Source organism: Vipera berus (assembly GCF_964194415.1).
Source record: "Vipera berus genome assembly, chromosome: 8".
Lineage (NCBI taxonomy): Eukaryota > Metazoa > Chordata > Lepidosauria > Squamata > Viperidae > Vipera > Vipera berus.
The window spans coordinates 18,517,140-18,529,037 of record NC_138211.1 but is presented as its reverse complement, the minus strand read 5'-3'; the positions used below and the strand labels follow the sequence as shown (position 1 = coordinate 18,529,037).

Here is an 11,898-nt window from a genome sequence, read left to right as displayed (position 1 = left end):
TCACCACTTCGTGCAGGTGCTCAAATCCAAGCCAATCTGGGCTTTGACGCAACGAATGGCTGTGCGGATCAGGACCGTGGGGCTTGTAGCTGGGTCAGGACCATCCAGAGAGGGGGACCACTCTCCTCCCAGAAGCACCAGCTCATCTGCCTTCTTTTCCAGCAGGAACTGAGGAAAGAGAAAACTGTTCAGGAAAAAGACCAACCAGCCCTCTGCTTTAGATTTCAAGTGGGGGGGTTGGGGGGAGCTCCCAGGGAAGACAGAACTGCAAAGATAACACTGCTCTGCCTATTAAACCCTGAGACAGGGAAGTGACTGGAAGACACTGCTTTTCACAAGGATGGTCTTGATATCCACCCGTCCCAATGCAAAACGTGGATCCGGTGAAAAAGTTGGCCAACAAAACAATTCTGCGTGGAAGACCACCCCAAGGTGATTCTACATCCTTGCTTTTTTTAGACTGAAGGATGCGCTTGTATGATATCCTAGGGTCACACTCCAAACATGGAAGGGTCCCCTGGTTGACACCCATACTACTGATCGCTTTTTGGAAACGTATCTGGAATGAATTCTTGGTAGATGAACTTAAGAACTACTGAATTATGGACAGCAATGTCCTTCTCTAATGAAGAGACCTTCAACTTGATAGCTTAAGACTTCTTAGCTGCCTAAACTAAAGGACACGAAGGTGAACCCTACAAAACAAGAATGAAACTTAACTTCCAAACAACTGTAGTTCCCAGGAACACCCCCCCCCCGTTCTATCGATAACCGAGGTTTGGAGGTAACGCTGCATCTGGATACAAACGCAACTCATTGACGTTACATCCAGCTCATGTTGCTTACCTTAATTTGCTTTGTGGGATGTTCAGGAATTTCCCTCTGATCACTGGGCTCCTCAATATAAAGCAGACAATTGCGGTAGAATTCTTCAATGCCCGGAGAAGAAAGCAGCAGAGCCTATATCGGAGACGAGTTCCAGAGCAGTGTGAGTGCAGCTGCAACGCAGGCACAAAATTCCCAATAATCTATTACCAAAGCCTCAGACAAAAGAAGACGTCAGTGCCCCAGATCTCAGAGGGGCTTCCCAAGTTACAAAGGATGATGGGTGGATTTAATTATGACATTTTTTAAAAAAATACCATGTCTTTTGTTTCATCTGCAAAAGAGTAGGACCCAACAGTGAGTCTGCCTAGCCAAGTTAGATTGTCCACATTCTAGGTCTGTATTAAGGAGGTAATAAAACTCTTTCATACAACCATTTTCCTCGAATGATTCTATTCTTTGATTCTGAGATATTTTAAAAAATAGGCCTGCCTTGTTATCTAGAAGGGAGGGAGGGAGGGAGGGAGGGAGGGAGGGAGGAAGGAAGGAAGGAAGGAAGGAAGGAAGGAAGGAAGGAAGGAAGGAAGGAAGGAAGGAAGGAAGGAAGGACTTATAATCAATAAAATAGGCAAGATTTCACTAATCCAGGCTTCTGAACATTTTATTGGTGCTCCCTAAAAGGAATCTGGCAGAATTGTTTGCAAACAACATATAAAGCACCTACCCATTTATTTCCTCGCTATTGTACTTTGAATATTTTAAAAGGAAGGCTAAACAGAAAGGGATTTTAAATGGATTTAAACAAATAAAATGAAGAACCACTATAGCAGAGGCCTTGATCACCCAACAAACTCAACCACAGGATAAATTTATACAGCAGAATTTGTTGAGAAGAGGGTACGAAGCATCAAGAGAAACTACAGTGATTTCACGTGCTTCTAATTCCTGCCCAACACCCCTGCAGAATTCAGCTCAGCTCAGCTCACTGAAACCATATGCACCTCCTCTCGGTCAGCTGTTAACACCCTGCGGTTGAGCAGCAGAGGGTCCCAACTGTTCACCTTGGCACTGAAGGCAGGATTTGCATCCTCCGGCTCAGCCTCCTGCCTTGTATCCTCTTCGGTCTGAGACAATTCTTCAGCAGGACTGGTCACTTGGATACGACTAGGATGCTTCAGAGTCAACGGCTGGCTAAGAGGGAAGGTGTCCAGCCAGCTGAGGCGGACATGGTAGAATTCTTTGGGCAGCTGGATGCTGCAGTAGCGCCTCAAGATTTCCATGGCATCACAGAAGGGGCTGGCGAGACACAAGAGACCAAAACAAAAGATCCCCTTTTGTAGGACATCAACACTCCTAGGGCGTCTTATTCGGAGCCGGAGGAAGCGCGAGTTTGCTCATTCATTCCAGCACTAAATCAACACACATAAGTCAATGTTGACTAGGCTTTATGTATTTGTTCTCCGTATCTAAACCAAACAGATCCCAAGCATTTAACAAGCATCTGCCCAACAACAGCACCATTTCCTCTCTTTTATAAGAGGCCAAACCAGACATCTGCTTTGTTACCTATCTTCAAAAAAAACTTGACCTTAAGGCCTAACAGCGAAATAATGCATTGCTCTCATCTTGACCAATGTTGAACTTTCCTCAATTTAGCTCCTCCAAAGTTCTGATCCTGAGGATTGTGGGAGTTGCGGGCCCTTCCTGTCCGGCAGTGGGGATATTGGGGGAAAGAGTGTCTGGGGTAGACGCTTGTCCTCATATATGTCACTGAAAGCAGCAATATCTTTCTTTCTGCCTCACCTTTGTGGCAAGTCACACGGCTCCTGTTGGCTCTTACCTATTCACAGTATAGCAGGCCAACTGGACTCGGTACTGGGGTGGCTCGTGACGAGGCTTCTTGGCCCCCCAGGGCTCATTACCCTTCTGCTTCCTCTTCTTGGAGTCAAAGTCATCCCTACAAGGAAGAACAACTCAGTCGCATCAGCCACAGTTACACGCTGCACTGAAATCTTAGGTTTTTCCAGCTTGGTTCTCGCCAAACACAACCTCCACTACAACTCGGAAGAGAGCCGACACAGTGGAACTAGCAACTAGTTTGCTATAAAGTAAACACTCTCTCTTTTTTGGGGAAAGCAATCATGCAGGAGCTGTACCAACCACACACACACACACACACACACACCGAAAGTGTCATTTTTGGTCAGAATGCACGCTTTTTCTGGGCTTGAGATTCCCCCCCACCCCCGCGAATGGCTTTTCTGAGACTTGTTTCCTATTGGAGGGGTCTCCCACTCAGCATTGAGCCAAAGGGAGCTTTTGCTCAGTTGCCGAGGCAGTTTCAAAGAAGATGAGAACCAAAGCCCAACCCTGGTGGACCGTTCCACGAAGTCTAGCTTGTGCAGCATGATGTGTTAGCTGTGGCCATCTGTAAAGCTGGCAGGTAGACGTGGATTTCAACAGGCCCTCCTTAAGTCTTTGTCGCCCTACCCATCCCCTTTGTGGAATCCGCTCGTCCACTGCCTGGGGAGCCTGTGTGGCAATCATCGCTGTGTGGCAGGGGTCCTCAAACTTAGCCACTTTTAAGTCTTGTGAACTTTAGCTCCCAGAATTCCCCAAGTCTTAAAGTGGCCAGGTTGGAGGACCCCCTGCTAGTATGGGGAAAAACAAGGAATGTACAGAACCCCAGGTGAAGCAGGGAAAGCATGGGGAAATCTTACAAGGAGCCTTCTGCTCCTCCTGCACCACCACAAAGCGGGTGGAAAGGAGCAGAGAAACGCCACGGAGAAAAAGAGAAGCTTGGGCCATGCGAAACAAGGAACCTGAGCCCAGGAGCCAAGAATATGCACTGTATATATAAAAGAGCCCAGGCCGGGCCTCTTACATTTCCATTCAAATGCACGGGGTCAGCAACGCGACAAGGCAGACAGGACTGCCAGAGCGCCTGGATTGCCGCTAAGAAAAGCAGACCGCCTTGCCCTCACGACGGACAAAGATTCTCCCCCTGGAAATAGGGAAGGTGGCTAGATTTGGATGGAGAGATTTTCTGCTCAGTAGCAAAGGTCAGCTGAGTAAGAGAAAGCCGAGACCCTTAACACTAGATTGAGAGACTAGCCGAAAAGGGAAACCATGCTCCTGAATTGGGGGGGAAGGGGGGGGACCAACAAATGCTCCTTGGGAAAGTGGGAGCTCACACTATTTGGTGCAACTGGAAGGATGCTGTGGCCACACAAAATGATCCGTTGCGATTCTTACCATCTGCCTGACTCCTGCCTGCCTTTAGGACCTCGACCAGCGTATCTCCCAAGGTGGCCCAAGTGGAGTGATGGAGATGTCTGGAAGAGGCTCATTGCTGGAGAAGAAAAATATTGATTTTTTTTTCCTCCCGAGGACAACCCATTTGCTTCTTGAACTAGGCCTTACATCAATCCAGATCAGCTACAGCTAGTTCCAGGTTAAACCAGGGTGACAAAATCACACATGTCCCAAAATGCCATTTGATTTCTTCTTTCTTTCTCTCTTTCTCTCTTTCTCTCTTTCTCTCTTTCTTTCTCTTTCTTTCTTTCTTTCTTTTCTTTCTTTCTTTCTTTCTTTCCTACTATGACGCCCAAATAACACCACAGCCCCATCTAGATAATTTACCAGGATTACAGATTTTTCTCATGGCCTAGAAAAGCTGTTTACATTATTCCCTTCCATAAATCAAAATGAATAGGGGGAGAAAAACTATTTCCCTCTGGTTTCCAAAAGAGTTTGTCTCTCTAGCTTCCTCAGAGTGTAATGAATCTCAGGTTCAAGATTTTTAACAATGCTCCACCTACGATCGGATTTCTTCCCCATCAGATCCTGTCTCGCTAGCACAACACGAAGTAATACTTACGTTTCTGGGGAAAGAGAGGTGGGATCCGGTGTGGCTGGAAGAGCAGCTGGGGCTGAGCTCCCAAAATGCCTTGCTTCTGTCCCAAAGAAGCTACATGGAGCAGAGGAGTGGGGGGCTTCAGAAGGGGCTGGAAAAAATATATATATATTAATGAGGAATTCATAACAAAAGTAACTTTTCTTACTGAAAAACGTCTAAATCACAAGAGAACAAAGTTCATAAATAAAAAGATGGTGTTGGACTTGCCACAACTTACAAGCTCTAAATAGAAATGATCCTTGGCTCCACTTGTTGAGAAAAGTGTACTAGAGATCCAAGTGTATTGCAGAATTGCATAGCCAGAACTGAGAATCATGCGCCAAACTCTCTAACTTCTACTTTCCCCTCTCTTAACTGTCTCTCATTGCCCACCCTGGTGTAACCAATCAGCTTCCGGCAAGTTGATTTCATAACAGATGGTCCAGGCACCGTTTGGTATGTGGCCCCCTCCTCCTTCCAGTTGGGTGACTTTGAGGCAGCCTCTCAAGAAGGCATAGCATTTACTTTCAATTTCCCAAGCATTCCCCCCCTTCATTCCCCCTCCCAATTCATGGCAGTCTGTCACCACATGGCAGCGAAGCACAAGAAAGTGTATGGTGGCAGCTGACATGTGGGTTTATTAGACTACTCTGTCTTACCCACAATAACATTCCCCCTCCCATCTGATTTCTCTGCCATATTAACTATGGTAACTTCCACTGCTTTGCCCCAAGTCACGGCAAAATGCTAAATAAAGGTGTGATGCACAATGTAATAGATTAGCCCCATGACAGAAATCAAAGCCCAAGTATCAAGAATGATACATGGAGAGCAAAACTAACCGCTACCTGATTTGATAATGTCTGGACCTTCAAAGCATTCCAGGGCACGGACTGACTGGGGTTGTAAACAGCTTTCACCAGCACTTTCTCACCAATTTGTGGAATCCGGCCTTTAACAACGCTTAAAGAAAGACAAGACAGCAGGGAAAGTTCATCACTTCTGTGGGCACAGTCTCCGAGAAGCATCACAGTACTACTTCATAAGAAACTGCTTAGGCTTCAGTATTGATTTGCCTTCTCCAACTGGCGCTAGTCCTGCATTAGGTATGCTTCCTTCACAAACACACAAGGAAGTGGGGAAAAAAATCACATTTCAATGTCCGAAAGCTTTGCAAGTAGAAGCTGGCACAGGAAAAGCTTAGCTAAAAAACGTTTTTCCAAGTAAGACTGCCATTTTTCTAGCAGGATATAGAACGATCTGTAGTGTAACAGATTATACAACCCTAATGCTTATACAAATTCTGCTGCCTTCCAACAGCAGAAGCAGCAGCTATAAGCGGCCAGGTTTGGCTGATCTACAAACCTGAGAAGCATCCCCTTTACTGCTCTTCCAGGGCACGCCAAAGGTTGAAGAGTGGCAAAATCTATACTGTCCTCAAGCAGCCGTTTGCTGCCCACTGCAGTCTCTGCTGCAGCTCGGCAACCCTCTACTCACCTTAATTGGAAAAAAACTTCATCATCCACCACGCCAAAATAATCGTGAAGACTGGTGACAATGCCAGTAAAAACGCGCTGCTTCTCTCCTCCCTAAAAGCAAGGAAAAATCACTGTAATTACTTTGCGCAGGGTAAGCTCAAACGACTCTCATCTGATAATTACCATACTGTCCGCAGTCAACAAGTACATTCATTAATGCTGCAGATGTTACCTTTGTATGAGCCTAGTTCACTTTATCGTTCTTTGGAACTCTGAACCATCCAGCGGGCTATTTTAGGTGGAGACTACCCCAGGCAACTTACCCACTTGCTATGTAATGATCACTACCTAATGCACTCTGCATCTTCTCTTTTAATACTGGATCTAAATGCTATGGACAATTAAATGCTAAGTCACTACTGAGATATACAACTGTTCCTTTTAGGGTTGAATGACCCAACTTCTAACTTCCTTTTTCTGTCACGCTTGAAGAAAATTAAGCAGGTTAAGCGTAAACATGCACCTTCTCCAACAATGTGCATGAAGATCTGCACAATGAGTCTTGCAAAAGCCTTGGGAGAGAAATAAAACACACAAAATGAAGAGCTCAGTTCATATATTTGGGCCGCTTCACCTTTGCTGTTGCTGCAGCTTCTCCCTAAAGCTAAAATCCTCCTGCATCATCTGTGGCTCCACTTTTATCAAAGCCAGCAGGCATTAAAGCCACGTGCCTGAAATATCAGATGAGCTATGGCGATTTCCAGTGGGTTTTCACCTCACCTCTGGTTGAGATTCAGAACAGAACAGGAATTGCTGTCCTGTTTCCAAAATATAGAGTTCTTGACACATTATCAGAAGTGATCAGAATCACTTTGCAACTTGAATAGTTTATAAAATCCTTTTGTTGACGTACAAGTCCCAAATTGTCCCATATCAAGAGAAGGAAGAACATAGGAATATCACCACCAGGCAACTAACCATAAGAGAAAACCAATAATTCTCTACCTGAAGATGGCGTGCTGCTTGAATGATATCTGCTGAAATAGGAGGATTTAATAGGCCTGGTGCAGGCCCCAGAAGAGAGGCTGGCTGTGTTCCTAGGAAAAAGGACCAGGTGTCAACATCATTCAGATCCAGTTGAAAGGAAGTATTAGGAGGCAATGGATACATTCTATTTACCAACAAACAGTACTCTGTAACTATTCTAGCCACATTCTTTTCGATACAACTACAACTTCATCCTTGTTATATTTCTTTCCCAGGGAAGTAACAGAAGCCTGGATATAGGGATCAGCCTACATAACTTTCAAATATCTGACCACAGATCCAACTCTATGTAGTAATTGCTGACTCCACATTGGTAGTTGCAGTCACATGAAATAAGTCCCTGCTTATAGTGCAGTTTAGCAAACATATGTTAGACTACTCCTCACAATGTATTTTATTTTATTTTTTATTTTTTTATTACATTTATATCCCGCCCTTCTCCGAAGACTCAGGGCGGCTTACAAGCTTAGCAGTAGCCTTCATTCTATGTATATGCCTGCTTGTTAGGGCTTTCACACACACACCCAAGCGGCATTATTACAAAGTCAGCTTATTGCCCCCAAAAATCTGGGTCCTCATTTTACCTACCTCGGAAGGATGGAAGACTGAGTCAACCTTGAGCCTGGTGGGATGCGAACCTGCACTAATTGCAGGCAGCTGGTGTTACTTAAGGAGGCATTAGCCCTCTGCTACACCAATTGTCTCATTTGTAGGAGTTTGACTCACAAATGATAGCCAGCTTGGTCTAGTAGTTAAAGCATCAGGCTAAAAAGCAAAAGATCGTGAGTTCAAGTCCCACCTTACCCATGAAAGCCAGCAGGGTAACCTTGGGCCACTGGCTCTCTCTCAGCCCAACTCATTTCACAGGGTTGTTGTTGTGGGGAAAACAGGAGGAGGAAGGTGTGTTGGATATTTTCACCAGCTTGAGTTACAGGTAGTCCTCACAACCATTCATTAATGACCATTCTAAGTGACTTATGATCAGTTTTTACATTTACAATCTTTGCAGCATCCCCAAGGTCATGTGATCAAAATTCAGGTACTTGCAACTGGCATGTATTTATGACAATTTCACTCTCCCAGGATCATGTGGCTTCCAACAAGCAAAGTCAATGGGCAAAGCCAAATTCACTTAACAACTACAGTGATTAACAACTATGGAAAAAAACATCCTAAAATGGGGCAAAACTCACTTAACTGTCTTGCTTAGCAACAGAAATTTTGGGGTCACTGTGGTCATAAGTCAAGAACTATCTGCATTTGTAAAAATAACAAAGGTGGAATAATCAAATAAATAAAAATAAAAAGCATACTTTAAACCACTCTTCCCAATATATTGCCTCATTTGGGAATCCTAAGAGTTGACATTCATATCTGAAGGGCAGCAGTAAAAGAAGTGCTTTAGACAATGAGTGTCTTGAATTCCTGTTTCTTTTAGCTCCATGTCACCTCTTAATCACAGTTCATAGGAATTGCTGGAGTTATGTTTTGTTACTTCAATATGAGAAACACAGTATAAATTCACACCACTAAAACAAACTTAAAGAACGCTTCTAAAACTCCAATCCAAACGCCCAGGAAGTAGAACAGAATGTCCATTTCACCGACTATGCATATCTCTGGCCTCCACTAAGAAGACCTCAAAAGGTTGCTCACCCTGCTTTACTGGTTGCAAACTAAAGGAAACGAAAGAAAAAGCACCAGGCATTCTTTAAAAAGAAGGCAACTTCTATAATTTTGCACAGCAGCTTGAGCAGAACCTACAACTGGCAGCTTAAAAACCAACAAAGCATCAGTACTTAAATAGGAGGAGAGGAGGAGGAGGAGGAGGAGGAGAGGAAGAGGAAGAGGAAGGCCGATCAGCAACTAGGAAGTGATGAAACAAATGCTGCCCTACAGGTGGGGGAAAAGGTGCTTCTTTTGGCTCCGAATCGGACCAACCTGAAAACGACCGGGCTCCCTGAAGGCTACTGGTTCGCAATGGCTTCTGGCGCTTGAACTGTGCCATTCTGAGAGTGTGATCTGTTTGTTGAACACATTTTCAAAAAGTTACACAAAGATTCCTCCTCCCCGCCCATTCCCCCATATCAGCTCCACAAGCTCTGCCCAAGAGGAGGAGGGGAGGGAGCTGAGCCCGTCTAGATGTCCTCAAGCACCCACCCACCCACCCTGCCCAGGTGCTGCAAGGGGGGGGGGGCTCTTCCTGCTCCCAAGGCCAGCCGGGCAGACGACCCAGCGAGCCCGATGCTGCTGGAGGGAGGAGGAGGAGAAGCAGAAGAGCAGGAAGCTCGGGAGAGCGACGTGTCTTTAACCGGGACTCCTTAATCCCCTTGCCTTGCCCGGGGGACGGGGAGGGGCGGGCAGGCTGGCCTACACTGCGGGGTCGTCGTCACCCTTCCGCCACCTCGGTCCCTGCCACGCACAGACACAGACACCCTGGCGGTACTGGCCGGGAGGGCTTCACCCTTCGCCTCCGACGGCTTAACGGGCTAGGAAGGCGGCGGCGGCGGCGGCCAACGGACGCTGAGGGGGCGGAGAGGCGGGTTCCGAGCGCTCGAGAGAGCCAGGCCGCGGGGGGGAGGGGCGAGGGGGCGAGGGGCCGTTGGAGGGCGCCGGCGAGGCCGCTCGCGAGGCGGCTTCCAACCCACCTGAGGGGAGCGGAGAGCGCCCGGCTGCGACGCCAGCAGGGACAAAGGAACCCGGAAAAGCCTACCGGATGTGCGCCTGGCCGGAAGCTGCCCCCGAGCTGAGGGAGAGCGGAAAGGCGCTCTGCCCGGAGTAAAGCGCCACCGGAAGTGAATGCCAAAGCGCCGAGGGAGGCTCGGTCCTCCCAGCGGGGAAAGAGCGTCGCTGGCCGAAGTGGCGATCCTTTCGCGGGGGGGGGGGGGGAGGGAGGGAGGATGGCTCTCCAAGGTGTGGCTGCGGGCTGCTCGGGGCGGGAGTTGAGCGCCGCCGGGCAGGACGGAGACTCCCCGCGGGCTGGCTGAAGCCCCTCGCAGCGACAGAGCGCCTCCCAGAAGTCCCAGCTCCTGGGCGACCTCGCTAGGGATTCTGGGAGTTGTGGTCCAAGCCCTCTGGATGCACCTGCTAGCCCAGGGGTAGGCAACCTTGGCTCTTTTGTGACTCGTGGACTTCAACTCCCAGAATTCCTGAGCCAGCTTGGCTCAGCTTGGAAACCTCTCTCTTTCCCCTCAGCATGGCTGGCTCAGGAATTCTGGGAGTTGAAGTCCACGAGTCATAAAAGAGCCAAGGTTGTCTAGGGTCGCGCTAGATGTGATTTGGGGAGGTTTAGGGCGGGGGGGAAGCGTCAAGCTTTGTGAAATACTCCAGAATTTAGTATTTGTTGAAACTATATGGACAAAATCCCGTATTTTAAGGAAGTGGAGAATAAATCGCAGGCTCCCAACTCTGGACATAAGAAGCTGACAAATTCCAAGCAGCTGGCACAGTTCACTTAATTCCGTTTAAAAGGGTGTGTTTTGCCGCCCAGTGGCAAGTTTGAGAACTATTTTGAGCATTTTTCTTTTCCGGCCCCAGGTTTGTACACTTGCAGGCGTACTTTGCTGACTTTTTTATATGCTGCTTCTCAGCATGCAGTTGAAAGTGATCAGAGGCGAGTGGATCACTTTGATTGTTTAATGTAGGAATCACTAAGCCACAGTAAATTAAGAGCTGCTGGGCATCCTGGTTACTTAGACTTTCTCTATCCTCTGCATTATTCATTGACCTGCTCTTGGTTTTGATGAAAGTTGGTAGTTCAGCTGGCTGCCCAAGATGGGCAGCCTACATCCTTCCCCGTTGCACTCTTTTGTCCCAGGCTTCTTAGATCATGCACAGCTCTTGAAATAAATACACACACCGATACTTCCTCTCACAAACTCCCATCCTCATTACAGGGAGAATAGAAATCCATGTACTCCCTTTTCCACTTCACAATGTATATCTTAAATCACACTCTCAGTACAAAGGCTATTTTAAATCCCTGGGTTTTTTAATCAGAGTTGCAATCCAGCCTCATTTGGATTACAGCTTTCTAGTTTTAAGAAGCACGTTCTCTTTCTCTGCAGAATGTGATGCGCAGCCAAAAGGGAGCACGGCAGACACTTTTCCAGCTACACAAACTATCACCTGCGCCCACCAGCAAAAACTAATTATTTTTCCATCTTGAATTCATTGATCCATTACTCCTAAAACTCCTATGGATGCATCCACAATCGTTTGTTCTCCACTCTAAATCCCAAGGCGTGAAGGGGAAGCATCCCAATTACAAGCAGAAACAGGATTACATTCTAAATGTTTGGGACTCTGGATTTTCCTAAAGACCTTCTACCTTAGCAGGCTGTCATAACAGAGCTGCTCCCCAAATCCGGGGCTTGCCTTGACTAGACGGATGGCCATACCCCAGCAACTGACTTTATTTTATTTAGGAATCAGAATGCTGGTCTTCATGGCACCAAGGAGCTCAGGGTTTGCCCTTCCAACATTTAAGCCATGGTAAATTAGGTTTTCAGGATAGCCAAGGGGATCTGTCATACACTGGAGTCAGGTCCTTCAGCACTAATGACTGAGAATTCCAATGTATCTTGAGCAGCATCAGATTCTGGGAAGCTCTATCGCTTTTCTCAATTTATGCAATTAAAAACATTGATA

General features: G+C 46.8%; 1 protein-coding gene across 8 annotated transcripts in view; it reads right to left on the bottom strand.

The window, feature by feature from the left end:
• CCAR2 (cell cycle and apoptosis regulator 2) overlaps positions 1-9,964 on the bottom strand; it is a 25,959-nt gene extending 15,995 nt beyond the window's left edge. For 4 of the 8 annotated variants that reach the window (XR_014027236.1, XR_014027237.1, XR_014027238.1 and 1 more), the window contains exons 1-9: positions 7,207-8,482; positions 6,221-6,312; positions 5,572-5,686; positions 4,706-4,832; positions 4,081-4,177; positions 2,666-2,782; positions 1,887-2,121; positions 847-960; positions 5-168 (exon numbers count right to left, since the gene is read on the bottom strand). Coding sequence is in view for 5 of the 8 variants with exons in the window: in XM_081333834.1 (XP_081189960.1) it covers positions 5-168; positions 847-960; positions 1,887-2,121; positions 2,666-2,782; positions 4,081-4,177; positions 4,706-4,832; positions 5,572-5,686; positions 6,221-6,312; positions 7,207-7,371 (1,226 nt within the window). In the remaining 3 variants the exon portion in view is untranslated. Of the gene's footprint in view, positions 1-4; positions 169-846; positions 961-1,886; positions 2,122-2,665; positions 2,783-4,080; positions 4,833-5,571; positions 5,839-6,220; positions 6,313-7,206; positions 8,483-9,189; positions 9,271-9,896 lie in introns of those variants that run through there. The other 4 variants (XM_081333835.1, XM_081333836.1, XM_081333838.1 and 1 more) reach the window with 4 other exon arrangements.
• Positions 9,965-11,898: the final 1,934 nt, after the last annotated feature.